General features: G+C 46.4%; 1 protein-coding gene across 2 annotated transcripts in view; it reads right to left on the minus strand.

The window, feature by feature from the left end:
* Positions 1–15,385, minus strand: part of ZFAT (zinc finger and AT-hook domain containing) — a 140,759-nt gene that overhangs the window by 37,443 nt on the left and 87,931 nt on the right. For both annotated transcript variants that reach the window (XM_043483276.1, XM_043483275.1), the window contains one exon: positions 117–255. In XM_043483276.1, the coding sequence (XP_043339211.1) occupies positions 117–255 (139 nt within the window). The remainder of the gene's footprint in view (positions 1–116; positions 256–15,385) is intronic.

Here is a 15,385-nt window from a genome sequence, read left to right on the forward strand (position 1 = left end):
CTGAGAAGAGAAGGAAGCGAACAGCGATGACCAGGAACGCGCGGGCTCTGCTGAGGGAGGTCGCGGAGCTGCCCCGGGGGGCGCGGCCGGGCACAAGGGCGCAGCCGCTCGCCTACCTTGCTGGATGAGCGCGTCGGCCGCCAGCTCCCCAGTGCCCACGTTGCTGTACTCCTCGTTGGGGTGCTTCCGGTTGTAGTGCCGCTTCAGGGAGCCCGAGATGTTGCATGAGTAATGGCAGTGGGCGCAGCGGAAAGGCTGGGGGGACAAGGAGGAGGGTTAGGGCCAGGCCAGCCCCTGTGCCATCAGCCTCCAGGGGAAGGAAGAGGCCCCCCAACCCCCACCCTGCTCCTCCTCCTCAACTCCCCCATCCGTGGAGCAGGCACTTCCTGGAAGGCCTGCAAGGAGCAGACCATGCCTCGGGAAATGCTCCAGGAAAAGGACAAACCTGGGGTGGCCGAGTCCTGCCTCTGCAGGGAACCCCCCAAGTGACTGGGCAGGAGTCCCCAGAGCAGGAGGCGACTCTGCTAAACGAGGCTGCTTTCATATCGTTCTCTGTTGTTCACCCCAGAGTTTATATTCCTTGTTCAAGAAGAAAATCACAAAAAATTCAACACAGGAATCTATCACTTTTTTTTTTTCAAGTGAATGCTATTCAAGTAACTCCCCTTACCATTAATTCTGACGTACTTGCCTTTCTCCGTATAAGCGAGTTCTATGAAATTATTTTTGGAACATCAGCATTTGCGTGGAAATCAAAAAGAACAACCAAAAAAATGCTCTCCTGCCAGTGCTGGGTGGTCAGTGGGCACAGAGGCAAGAGGGGCAATTAAAATGAGAAATGGTCCTATGAACCTAACTTCAGGCTCAAGAGCCAATTCCATCCTTCTTAGAGCAAAGCAGATAAACTGCCTCATAAGAGTTTCAACTCCATGTATTTCCCCACGCCTGCTCCTTGGTGGAATTGCTAATGAAAAGAACTCCCAAAACGTTTGAGTAGATAGGTCAAAAAATGGGCAGGTGAGTCCAAAAGAGAACTCAAGTTTCTGAGCTACTGATTTCTATGAAAATCTTCAATTCTTAAAGCCAGAAGGGACGCTTTCAAAGACTGGCTGTGACCAAACCTCCCTCCGTGATGAGACAGCCTTCTTTCATCTCTGACGTCTGTAATCTCAGCCTTTGTTACAGGCACGGAGGTCAGCCCCCTGGCCCCCTGCACTACTGAACGGCTCCAGGGTTTAGGAGGACAAACCTTTCCATCTATTCCATTCCCTGGTACCATCATCACCTTTTACAGGAATTCAATCACTACCTAACATCTTCTTGGGACCCTCTCTCCCTAAACAATGTGGCTGAGCCGCATCTGGGCTCTTCACGCAGAACAATCTTGAACTTGTGGGATGCTGCCACATTTCAGCAGGGACTTCTGCTGGGGTAGTCAGTGCAGGGCAGGAGACGGAGGCAAAGTGGAGCATGGGCAATGCCCCATACCCGCTGCAGGCACAGGGTCTGACTGCATCATGAACGGGGCACCTCTTGGGATTCCATTTATGAAGCATGCGTTGTTATTTACTGACATCCTGCTACGAGTCAGACCTTGTTCTCACCTGGGGACACGGTGACAAATGAGAGACTTCTGATTCCCTGAATGCACACGAGTTTTTGGACTTAGATATCAACTGCAAAGATTAAATGCTATCTAGGCAGACTAAATCACAACACTTGTTTCTTAAGTCAGATACTTGCAGATAGCAAATGACACTACATCTCAAAGGAAAGTTATTTATTGAGAGCTTTCGGGCCAGCATCCAGCTAAGAGTTATGAGGAAAATATATGCAGGCTGCAGTCCTATAGTGCATGTGAGACAAAACGACAAAAAAAAAGTGGATCAAAAACAAGGGAGGAAGCTGCCGTCATGCCTACAACGTGGTGTTACAGTGCCTTTGTGAAGTAGCGTAACCTACCATAATTTATGACTATTTTAGCTCCCCTTTACCGATAGCTACCATATGCCAGAGAATTCTAAGTCTTGCATGGATTAATTCCTGCAAATCTCACAACAACCTCCTACGGTAGGTACAACTGCTATTCCCATTTCACAGATTTAAAAAAACTGAAACGCAAAAGGGTTAAGGAATTTGCCCAAAGCTTCACAATCTCCCAGCCCTCCTACCACTTGTCTGCGCTGGATTCTGGGCCCCTGGTCCAGCCAGCAATGAAGAGATGATCTGACTTCCCACCCATCGTCCCTGGGAGGGGCATGGTTTGGGTTGCGTGCATTTCCCGAACATAAGGCAGCCCAAGTCTAACCATCAACTTGGACAAACGAGGACCGCCAAGGTAAGCCAGGAAGAACACAGGCCGTTCCAGGAAGGCTGCGACAAGGTGGGGCTGGGTGGGGCTGGGAAGAGGGTGGAAGGTGACCAGGTCACAGGGGGACGTGCTGTGTTAGGAAACTGACTCAGGACAGGGTTCCCAGTGGGTATCAGGCAGGGGGTGACGCGCCAATTTCAGAGTTTTCGCTCTGGAAATGAATGGAGGGCAGATTATTTGAAAGGAACAAGACTGAGGCAAGGAACCACACATCCAGCTGCTGCCATGGTAAAAAAGAGATCTAGAGGCCTAAAATTTGACAGTGGAACAGAAAAACCACAACTAAAATTAAAACTCTGGATGAAATGCTTCTTAAAATGACATTAAATGTAACAACTTTAAAAGACATGGGGTGGGGGGGGGGATGGGGAGCCACAGCATGAGAGACTGTATTTATAACATGTAACCCAAAAAGTGATCCCCACCCCAGATACATGAAGGATTCCAGAAAACAAACAAGAAAGCAAAACCACTCAATAGAAAAAAATGGGGAAATATTTGAACAGTATTAAAAAAAAGAGAGAGAAATAAATCCAAATGGCCAGAAAAATTTATGGAAAAGGGCTCAATTCCATTAACCATCATGAACATGAAAATAAAGCCACACGGAGAGGCCGGCGCAGGCCCAGCAGGCTGGCCATGCTGCACGTCCCCCCGGACACGGGGCAGCAGAGACTCCGGGCCGGGCACCCCGCTGCTGGCATAACCCAGCACAGTCACCGTGGGAAGCGGCTGGGCTTGCCTCGTGAAGCTGAAGACGCGCCTACGGCCCCGCCAAGTGCCCGCCAGGTGTGTCCACCCCGGGGGTTCTCGTGGACACCTGCGGACGGTGCGCAGCAGCAGAGCTGGTGACAGAGACGCCACAGAGAGAGCCCCACCGTCCCCACACCCGGGGGGTGAACGTGCCCGCGAGCGCTGCACAGCACCCACTATTTCACACTGGGGAGTATGGACGGGGACTTCCTGGTGGTCTAGTGGCCAAGCGCCGTGCTCCTGATGCAGGGAGCCTGGGTTTGATTCCTGGTCAGATACTGCATGCCACAGCTAAGACCCCAGTGCAGCCAAATAAATAAATAATGCTTAAAAGAAGAAAAAGGTCATAGAACCATCAGTTTAAAAAGAAAAAACAGATGGAGGAGGATGACATGCCGTCTCATCAACATACCATTCAGTAAAGAAGCCAAGTTCAGAACAAAGAATAAAATAAATTCCATATATAAATCCATATATCTAGATATGGATATATATCTACATGTGGATTTACATATATATGTGTGTGTGCTCAGGCACTTAGTTGTGTCTGACTCTTCGACCCCATGGACTGTAGCCTACCAGGCTCCTCTGTCTAGGGGATTCTCCAGCCAAGAATACTGGAGTGGGTTGCCGTGCCCTCCTCCAGGGGATCTTCCCAACCCAGGGATCAAACCCAGGTCTCCGGCATTGCTGCTGCTGCTGCTAAGTCACTTCAGTTGTGTCCAACTCTGTGCGACCCCATAGACGGCAGCCCACCAGGCTCCCCTATCCCTGGGATTCTCCAGGCAAGAACACTGGAGTGGGTTGCCATTTCCTTCTCCAATGCATGAAAGTGAAAAGTGAACGTGAAGTCGCTCAGTCATGTCCAACTCTTCGCGACCCCATAGACTGCAGCCTACCAGGCTCCTCCATCCATGGGATTTTCCAGGCAAGAGTACTGGAGTGGGGTGCCATTGCCTTCTCCGCTCCAGCATTGCAGGCAGATTCTTTACCATCTGAGCCACCAGGGAAGCCCTTATACATATTTAAATCCATATATATGTAAATCCATAAATAGATACATACCCATATCCAGACATATGGATAATATAAAGTTCAAAAGCTTGCAATGTTGCTAAATTAGTCTGCGTAGGGATGTATACGGCAATGGTAGAACCAATAAGAAAACCAGAAAGTAATGCTCAGGTTAACAGTCACGCCTTGGGTAGAGAAGGGGGTGGGCCCATGAAGGAGGTCTGAGGACAGGCAACGGTCCATCTCTGGGCAGTGGGACATGAGTGTTCACATCACAATTATTCATCACCCACACACTCGTGTGTACATCTGATATTCTGGATGTACATTCTATCTCACAACAAGAGAAGTAAAAAAGAAATGGGTGATCAAATGGGACAATATGTGACCAAAAAAACTCTCTTCACAAGGCTTTGATGATCACACGTAACTTAGATAAATGACTTGAATGACACAGCACCCAATGAGCAGCATGATTAATATTAATAACAGCACAGCAGCAACAGCATTCATACCCTGACATATAAAGCAATTTTTACCTTTATTTTCTTTTATCAGTGTGATGGAAATTATGCTGACACTAGAACAAGGTTCTCACACATCTGCCCTTCGGCATGTCCGAAAATGTCCAAAAAGAACACTGCAGTTGGGAGCTCTCTCTAAAAGACCTGGTGACAGGTCGGGAGGAAATATGAACTATCACAGTAGCATCACCAAAACTGAATCAAGACACAAGGTGGAGAGACGTCCTGGATTACGCAAGCGCTGCCCTGGGGCTTGGGTTGTAGGACACCTCTAAGATTTACAGCAGTAAATCTGCAGCAAAGAAACACGGCGGGAAGATGAGATTTTTTTTTTGAATGTCTGAGGGGGACACCAATTTTCTAAAATGCAAGCCAGCACCAAGGCAGGCTGAGGAGCATGAAGCTGGGCTGGGCTGGGGGCCCTCAGCTATTCATGCACGGACGGCAAGGCCCGTGCAGACAAGCCCCGCATTAGCAACAATCTCCCCTGGGGGATGGATTAAACAGATGATTTCTGTAGCTTTCCCTATTATGATATATTTTCAGTTTTGCAAATGACTGTTTCCAGTTACAGAACCAATAAGATAGTGCTGTTTTCATAGGAGTATTTCCAGCCCAGAAAGTTCTGGTAAAACAAACTGCTCGCTTTGCTTCCCCAGCCTCGCTATCCCAGTCCCCCCGTGGGGACCTTTCGCTGCACAGCCCCCCATCTGCACGGCCCGTGGAGCTCCCCGCCACCCGCCGCCACCTCCAAAACTGCGGGTCAGACGGTGGGCAACACTGCCACACCAAAGTCCACCATGCCTACATTTCCACCGGCTTCCAAGCAACACACCAGGAAAAGACTGCACACATTCCCTTTGACGGGAATCTCCACTGAGAACGTCCTGAAAGAAACACAATGATGAAGCGGGGCCCTCTGTGCCTGCCGTGAGAAAACACCACGCTTCTAGATATTAAATCCGCGCCCTGCTGAGAACAGCTCCTGCTGGGCCACATGGGGCCTCCTGACTCACACCGATTCTGGCTCACGGCCGGGGGTCAACAGCGCTGGGTGAATTGAGAGACCCCGGGACTTTGGGAGCACGCTTGGTTACATGTGCTTTTTCTCACTTTAACCTCACTGCCCCTCGCTGCTACAAGGGAAGGAAATACTAAGGGTTCAAGGCCATGTAGAGAACGGAGGGCAGAGTGAAGCGCAGGCAGGGCCCAGCAAGGACAAGCCACTGAACTCTGTGCCCTTGTGGCTACAAGCCTTCCTAGAAGCCCAGAAGCCCGCCTCCACCTGGATGGCTTCCGTGATCAGCCTTTGTCACTGCAGTTCTATAGAATCGATTCATTTACTCATTTGCTCACTCCACGAATGATAATTAAGTGTTGCCTCTGTGCTGAATCTAGAACAAAAACTAGAACAAAGTGCCTCACAGATGAAACAGTCTAACAAAAACAACGAACCACACCATCTGCCAGGTACCATCAGACATCATGTAAAAAATTAAAGCCTGGCCCTTGGCGGATGTTCAGGATGAGGTCCTGAGCTGGGAGACTGTAATGCTTCACAAATTTTCAGAGCACATCCCCACAGCCTGCTCCCTTTCAGCAGAGCCACATGCAGGCCCCTCACCCTGTAGCAAGAGAAACACATGCTGGCTAGGTCAATCGCTAAAGAGTATGTCTGTACCAGTCTGGGGAGTGAGCCACTCAAAAAGAAAAACATGCATATTCATGGGGAAAAGGACCAAGACTGTAAATCGTAAGACATGTGATGAGGCTGAGAAGGGACATTCCTAGAGAGCATCTGTATCCAGAATCCTGGCTCCCTCGCCTCCGCCTCAGCCTGAGTTCAGAGACAGATGTGAACTACACAGATGTAGAATCAAGCGTAGGAACTGATACACTAACCCCCAACCCGACACACACAAAGAGCCTAAGGATGCAGAGACGGTCACAGGGGACAGACAAGGGAAAAAGGGACATAGAGGCAGAAGCAAAGAGATACACTCCAGAAAGGAAAGGACCTGCATCCCAAGGAGGGCTAGGGACAAGTGGACATCCATGGATTCACGTTCCTGACGGTCAACCCTTTAAAGAGGTTTGTGCCAGAAATTCCGACGGTCCAAGGGTTGGGCTTCCCAGGTGGCACTAGTGGTAAAGAACCCACCTGCCAATGCAGGAGACATAAGAGATGTGGGTTCGATACCTGGGTTGGGAAGATCCCCTGGAGGAGGGCACAGAAACCCATTCCATTATTCTTGCCTGGAGAAGGCCATGGACAGAAGACTGTAGCCTGGTGGGCTACAGTCCACAGGGTTGCAAAGAGTCAGACGTGACTGAAGCGACTTAGCACGCACGCACGGCAGTGGTTAAGACTCTGTGCTTCCACTGCAGGAGGGTTCAAGCCCTGGTGGGGGAACTAGATCCCATATGCTACATGGTGTGGCCAAAAAATTTTTTTTCATAAAAAAAAAAAAAAGGTTTGTGCCAAAGCTTTTGAAGGGATGCTACCGATGTGAACGAGAGCACCACCTCCTTCTCCTTGTCCCGCCAGCCACACGTGCTCTGCTACCTGAGCCCTTAGTCAAAGCTGCCCATCTATGCAGAAGAGAAGAGAACTGTGATTTTTCTTCTTTTCCTTTTTTTTTTGGCCGTGTCTTTTGAGGATTGTAAGCCTGAGAGCACAAGGTTGGGACTGCACTGACCTGGGCCAACCACAACCTGGAACCAAAACCAAGCCTGGGACCAAGGATCCAGAGGAAAAAAAGCCAGGTCTTCACACTATTCACCAAGCACAAAGCAGGCCAGAGACAAATTAAACAATTTAAAAGAATAAATGTTTTAAAGCCATGGGGTACCACAAGGTCCAAAATGGCTTTACATTAGGCAATTATCTCATCACGATAAATAACAGTAAATCAATCCACACTAATTGCTTTCCATGCAAGAGCTCAGAAGACTCTTCAGCGTTCTCCAGTTATTGATTTTTTTTGGTAATCACTTATGCTGTCAAAATGCAATATTTCCTGAGAATATACTGCATACTATTAGACAGACAGGATTTTAATTTAACATAAAACAATCCAATTTCCCTTTTTTTATCCCCCAAAGTGTTTTAAAAAATCTAAAATACAAGGAAGCTGAAGATGGTGTAACAGGTTTTGAGCAGAGATGTTTCAGTTCAAAATAAGTAAATGGCCCCCTCTGACCCCATGCTCCCCACCATGACCCTTCCTCCTACACACACACACACCCCTAAAGGAAAAAAGGGAAACAATCTCAGATTCTTCACTTTTGTGGAAAGTAAGAACTGAAAAGCAAAATAAACACTACTAACAACAACCCTCCACTTGACTTCTTACTCTCTTTGTACCATGGTTCAGTAATTTCCACTGAACTTGGGAAATGCTACAGCTGCTAAGTTTATACTCAGTCAGCATTTTATATAAAGATTTTGCTTGAGTTTTGATGGCTAAACATCTAACTGCAGGCTTACACAATCAAAGCAGTGAGGGGTAAGGGGGTCAAAATGTCCTTCCGCTTGGCTTGAGGGTAAGAAAGTGGAGGGTGGTAGACGAGGGTAGCTTTGTCTATGAAGAGCTACAGCTCCACGTCCCAGCTCCACTACTCAACAACTGTGTTATTTCTGAGTACATTACTTAACTGGGCTCTGGGCCTGTTTCCTCATCTCTAAAATGGGAAGATTAATACCTACATCATAGTGTCTTTGAAGGCAAAATAAGGTAAATACTGACACACCTGTTGTAATGCCCAGCAGATGGTTATTATTAAAGGGATCAGTCCATCTGTCTTTTTTATTCTGACACAAGATACTTAAACATTCAACACTGTGGTAGAAGCTTATTTTTTTATATTTATTTATCTGGCAGCACCACGCCCTAGTTGTAGCATGTGGGATCTAGTTTCCTGACCAGGGGTCGAACCCAGGTCCCCTCCATTGGGAGCACGGAATGTTAGCCACAGGACCACCACTTCCCTGTGGCCGAAGTTTCTGATGGAAGCACGAAACCATCTCCTGGGTAACAGAAGCCATAGCAGAAATAAAGCCACGACGCTTGCTACAAGCAGCACCAGGTGACTCAGCATGCTGGGGGATTCTGAGGATCTCAGACTGAGGATTAACTTGAATTGTTTACGAAAGTGTGGTTCTCAACACTCTGCTTCTTTGAGATCATTTCTGTACTTCCACTCCCTTGTTTACTAAGTTTAGACTGGAAGCTAGGAGTGATTTAGTTACACAACCGCATCCCGGCTGACTTCATCCAAACACCCCCTCCGCTCAGTTCAGCATTTAAGCCCCTTACCCATCCTATGAGGTCAGCTGGCTGGCATCTTCTATATGCATACCTTGACTCAGCCTCCTATGGACACACTGTGAATGAACGCCTCTGGGACCAAGTTCATTGTCAGAAATACAACAAGGGATTACACTAATTCCCTTTGATTTGTGGACATTGGTCAACTATAACTTTTCGGTTGCTACAGGTTTCAACCACTATAGGTTTTACATGATAACATAATACTCTATTAACTCAATTACAATATAGCTTCTAAAAAATGACAGAGTTGGAATAGTTAGCTGCTCTTCTGGGTTCCCACAGAGCTTAGCACATAACTGTCTGGCAGCAGATAATGTACTTGCTTTTTACACACAGATGGCTCTCCCCAAACCCGTGAGCCTGGCGTCAGACACAGGCCTGGCTTCACCCCAACGCCGCCTGCCCTGGCACACGCTGGGTGCACAGAAAAGGCAGCAAGGACTCCTGGGCTGACGCAGGACAGGGGAAGGAAGCCCACCACCACCCTCATCAGGGGCACGGAGCCTTCGGCAGCTGCACTGCATGCTCTCCTGAGGCTGGGCAGAGACAGGAAAGAGCTCCCAGGGAGCAGAAAGCCAAAGAGACGCAGGACCGTCCCAGCAACCACGCACCAACCAAGGGCCACGCTCGCAGTCACAGCTTTGAAAGGACAGCGTCAGGCCTGCTATCCTCTGTGCGGTCCCCACTGCGATGGCCTGATGCAGAGAGGGATCTACTTTTCCATGGCCATCAGTCTCTACTGTTCTTCCACACGTAACATCAAGTATCCAAGTAAACATTATGAGACGTACAGAGAAGAAAATGTAACTCAATTCAAGGAAAAAAGTCAACAGAAACCTAGGCAGAGATTGCTCAGATATTGAAATTACTAGACAGAAATATTTAAATAACAATGATAAAAATGTTCAAGACTCTAATGGAAAACATGTGTGAACAAATGATACGTACATTTTAGCAGAGGAAAAAGAACTAAATGTAAACGCTATAAATCAAAGAAACCCGGAAATGAATAATTCATTTTAACATCTAAACAGCAGAACTGACATATCAGAGAAAGAATAAGTAAACTTAAAGATTAATACAAATCACAAAAACTGAAACACAAAGATAAAGAAGAATTAGAGAGAGAAAGAAAGAAATCATCTGAATACTGTGAGATATCAAACAGGCCAATACAGGAGGTATTACAGTCCTATGGGGAAAAAAGAGAAGACAAATGAGGCAGAAGCAGTGTTTAAAGAGATCACGGCTGAGAAAGGCCAAAACCTCACACATGACATCAACAGATTTAAAATGTCAGGAAGGTAAACACTAGGAAACCACACCTAAGCTTAATTAATGACATTAATACAATGAAAAAACAAAGAGAAAAAAATCTTAAATTAGTCAGAGAGGAAAAAGCCATTACATATAAGAGGAAATGATAAGGCTCAAAAATAATGAAGGACAAAATGTCCTTTAAGGAACAATACCTTGAGAGTGAAGTCCCCCTAGAAATCTGCAGTCATCAACATAGTCCTCCAGAAATGAAGACAAAGAATTTCCAAACAGACACAAGCTAAAATAATTAAACTCCAGCAAACCAGCATATAACAAATGCTAAAAAAACTGAAGGAGAATTTATCACATGGAAGCTAGGCTTGCAGGAAAAAATAAAGGACACCAGAAAGGCTAAGTATGTAAGTAAACGAAAAAGAAATTCTTAAGATTATTTTTCATATGTATTTTTAAATGTCCTTTAAAGAAAAAAATAATACTATATTAAGGAGTTTAGAACACAAAGAGAAATGATATATATGACAATAAGAACCCAAAGGGTAGGAGGGAGTAATACAAATTATGATTCATAGTGTTTCCATTGTTTATGAAATAGCATATCTACAGTTACTTAGAACGTGTTAGAATACATATACATAGTGTAATGTCTACAGCAGTGACTAAAAAAGAAAAAAAACAACAGAAACTAAATTTAAAAAAAGTATATCTAAAAAGCAAACAAATCCTAGTTGAGGAATATGCTATAAAATACCTCTTCAGTACTCCAAGGGCTTCCCTGGTAGCTCAACTGTTAGAGAATCTGCCTGCAATGCAGGAGACCCCAGTTCGATTCCTTGGTCGGGAAGATCTGCTGGAGAAGGGATAGGCTACCCACTCCAGTATTCTTGGGCTTCCCTTGTGGCTCAGCTGGTAAAGAATCTGCCTGCAATGCGGGAGACCTGGGTTCGATCTCTGAGTGGGGAAGATCCCCTGGAAAAGGAAAAGGCTACCCACTCCAATATTCTGGCCTGGAGAATTCCATGGACTATATAGTCCATGGGGTCGCAAAGAGCTGGACACGACTGAGTACTATTCACTGCTGCTGCTAAGTCACTTCAGTCGTGTCTGACTCTGTGCGACCTCATAGATGGCAGCCCACCAGGCTCCCCCATCCCTGGGATTCTCCAGGCAAGAATACTGGAGTGGGTTGCCATTTCCTTCTCCAATGCATGAAAGTGAAAAATGAGAGTGAAGTCTCTCAGTCGTGTCCGACTCTTAGCAACCCAATGGACTGCAGCCTACCAGGCTCCTCCGTCCATGGGATTTTCCAGCCAAGAGTACTGGAGTGGGGTGCCACTGACTTCTCCGGTACACTCCTCAAAACTGTCAAGGCCATCAAAAAACTGGGGAAAGTCTAAGACACTGTCCCATCCAAAAGCAGCCTAGACATCATGACTAAACATAATATAGTATCCTAATAGGCTCCTGGAACAGAAAAAGGACATCAGGTAGAATCTAGGGAAATCTGAATAAAATATGGACTTTAGCTAATAATGACATGCAGCAAATGTGATATATAAACGTCAGATGCTAACAATAGGAGAAACTGGGTACGTGGAATATGGAAACTCCCCGTATTACTGTAACGATTTTTCTGTAATTCTACATCTGTCCTAAAAAGTTTACCTGAAAAAGAAAATTTCTACTCTCAGAGGAAAAAGTCAATAGACGAGATAAAATGGAATACTGGAAAAACACCTAATTCACCCGACAGAAGCCAGAAGAGAAGACGAGAGGATCGAAGAATGGACATGACGGAGAAAATCAACACTAACTTCCCAGTGAGTCATGTCAAAAATTACATTAAATGCAAATGGACTGAGTACTACAATTAAAGAGCAGTGATTGCCAGACGGGGTGTGTACAGGCATGCGGACACACACATGGGCACTAACAAGATCCAGCTCTATGCCATGCACAGGAACACACTTTATACGAAAACCCAGACAGGACCTTTCCTTCACAGTTTGAAACCCAGCACAGAGGCTGGCAGCCTGGACTCGTGGAGTCCCTGCGTCAGAAGCACACAGGGCTGGGATGGAGTCGAGGATGCTGGGCTGGCCTCCAGGCTTACTGAAAGAGAAGAACTAGTCTGACGGGAAAGGTGGCCGAGGCCAGAGCTGCCCCACCCCCGATCCTGTTCTAAGAGAGCAAGTCTGAGATCCTCCCAGCACCTCCTTCCTCAGGCTGGCCTGCACAGGGCTAGTGGTCCGAGTCTGCCCCAAGCTCTGGGGGCACTTTCTTTCTAATCTGCTCCCTCAGATCAACCCCACCTTCTTAAAGCAGCCCTTGAAATAATGGTATCATTGTTCGTTCACAATTTCCAAATGAGGAGACTGTGGCCCAAAAGGGCGAAAGATCAGAATCCCAGAAGGTAGCCTAGTTAGTAAGCAGTGGCATCCAGATTTTGATCCTCGTCTGCCTAAACAACAACATAAACAAAGCCAAAAACAACAACAAAAGTAAAATAACACCAATGTCTTAAAATTACATAAAAGGAAAACAACACCTGGAAGAGATTTAGAATGAGTGATTTGCAAACATAAGTTGAAACTATGATCAGACTAAAATTATTTCAAAATGCTTTTAAATTAAATAAAGTCACTCTTTACTATTAAAGTGCAGGGAGACTGGCATGGTATCCACCAACCCTACAACTGAGGACATTTCTATCAGCAGTCACGGGTTCATCTAAGCCTAACGGACAAAACTCCACAAGTGAGTCTGCCTGTTGATCATGCGGCTTACAGCACAGTGGGTAGCTTGTTTATGTGTAAGCAGCAGAGAGCTTCCGGGACGCGAGAACAAGTCTGTGTCTGTTTAGAGACTCCTTGCTCGGCACTGGTTCCTCCCGTCTGAACATCTTCCTGCGCATCTCTTTAAGGTTAGGTGTCAGCTCCACCCTAGGGAACGCACTTTATTTACAGCTGCAAGAAGCACATACAACACCTTCACTGTTTGTGAATCCTCAGTGGTTTGGCCAGCTTTGCCCAGTGTTTCACAGTCTGTGGAATTTAGGGTGATGTGGAAATGCTTTTGGGATAATGTCCACTATCAGGCTACTTACAACAGCAAGAACTGGGAATGACCAAACTGTGCAGGTACAAGGGGACTGTTTAATTAAAACTATGAGTCTCATCCTTATGCAGCCATTAAAACTAGTTAATAAATGAATTTTCATGTAATGAGAAAAGGCCTATGAAATGAGAATTTTTTTTTTAAAAAAGGGCAATACCAGACTGGTGGTACAGTGGTTAGGAATCTACCTGCCAATAAAGGGAACAGGGGTTCGATCTCTGATCCTCCATTAAGATTGTACATCCCGCAGGGCAACTACGCCCGTGTGCCACAACTATGCAGCCAGAGCTACACAGCCTGTGCTCTGCAACGAGAGAAGCTACCCCAGTGAGACGCTCGCATACCACGACTAGAGAAAGCCCACGAAGAACCAACACAACCAAAAATTAAAAAATGCTTTTAATTAAAAAGGCAAGGCAATATGTATGATGCCTAAAGCATGTAGGTGCCCCAGTCTAGCCTCTAGCTGTTGAGACTACTCTAACTCAGGAGTGGAGTATTCTTAGCAAACCATCTGGCCACTCATCTAAGCCACATTCTCCAATAGAGCTTTATCACTGATAAAGCTGACATGTTAATCCCCATCAAAAATATAAAATGCTCATTTACAGTGTGACCTCAATCGTGTCTAAAAATATCACCAAAGATTCCTCCAGGGAAAAGGATCAGAAAGCATTTTCCAAATCTTATTTAGTGAACACATTTTAATTTCATTCTTAAAAAATATATAAATTATATCATGTAATTTTAAAAGGTGATACAGGAGTCTGCCCTTATTACCGTGTTTCCTGACACAAATTATATATTGAAAATCACACATCCAGGTCTAGAGAGGTAAACTGGTTTCCTCTAGCAAGCCCACTGCAACGGATGAGCAATGCTGCCCCAAGACAGGAAGTCTCATCTTGGGATGGGAAAACACCGAAGCTTGACTTCTTCATCATACTTACTGAGGGCAGGAAAAGGGAACTCGGGAGATGCATACTATGTTTTATTAGCATGCATGAAAATTTTCTACCACAGAGTAGATGTGAGAGGAAGGAAAAAGAGGAGGGGAATTCAGGGGAAGAAAAACACCCTCCCTGAAGATGACTGCTTTTAAGGCAGGAGACCCAGGTTCCACCCTGGGTTGGGGAGATCCTCTGGAGAAGCAAATGGCTACCCACTCTAATGTTCTTGCCTGGAGAATGCCATGGACAGAGGAGCCTGGCAAGCTATGGTCCATGGGGTCCCAAAGAGTCGGACATGACTGAGTGACTAAGCACAAAGATGACCATGTCCTAATCTCCAGAACTGTATGTATAAGGCAAAAAGGAATTAAGACTCCAGGTAGAACTAAGGTTACTGATCCTCTGACTTTAAGATAATACTGTCCTGGGTTATCTAACTGCGTGCACTGTAGTCACAAGGGCCCACACGAGCTGGAAGAGGGGGGCAGAAGAGAACCGGAGGAGGAGAAGGATGAGGATGGCCACTGGCTTTGAAGACAGACAAAGGGGTCACGAGCCTTCGGACAGCCTGCAGGAGCCAGAAAGCAAGGAAGGAAGAGCATGTCACGTGGACGCTGGCCCAGTGTGGCCCATGCTGGAATTCTGAACCATGGAGACCCTAAGAGAATGAACTTGTGCTGCTTAAGTTACGAAGATGGAAGTAATTTGTAACAACATAATGGAAAACTAATGGACCGAAAGGAAAGGAAAAGGACAATTACTGTTGGGATGAGGGCGGCCGGCAGGCATCAGCGTCATTTTGCCTCGCTGGCCCTAGGCAATTGAGAAGCATGATTTATACACGTGTGTACAAGAGCACCCAGACCTGAAGGAAGGGAGGAGCCCAGGACTGACTCACTGGTTCTCACTCAGACTGAACCTCATCCCCAGCGTGAGCACCGCTCAGCCAGGGGTTACACCTACATCCACAGGGAGCCCACGGGAAACTGGCCATGACTTGGGGTCCAGCTTAGTGGGGCTCCCAAAGCCCCCCAGGGCAGCTGT

This window comes from Cervus canadensis, chromosome 12, assembly GCF_019320065.1.
Source record: "Cervus canadensis isolate Bull #8, Minnesota chromosome 12, ASM1932006v1, whole genome shotgun sequence".
NCBI classification, from domain to species: domain Eukaryota; kingdom Metazoa; phylum Chordata; class Mammalia; order Artiodactyla; family Cervidae; genus Cervus; species Cervus canadensis.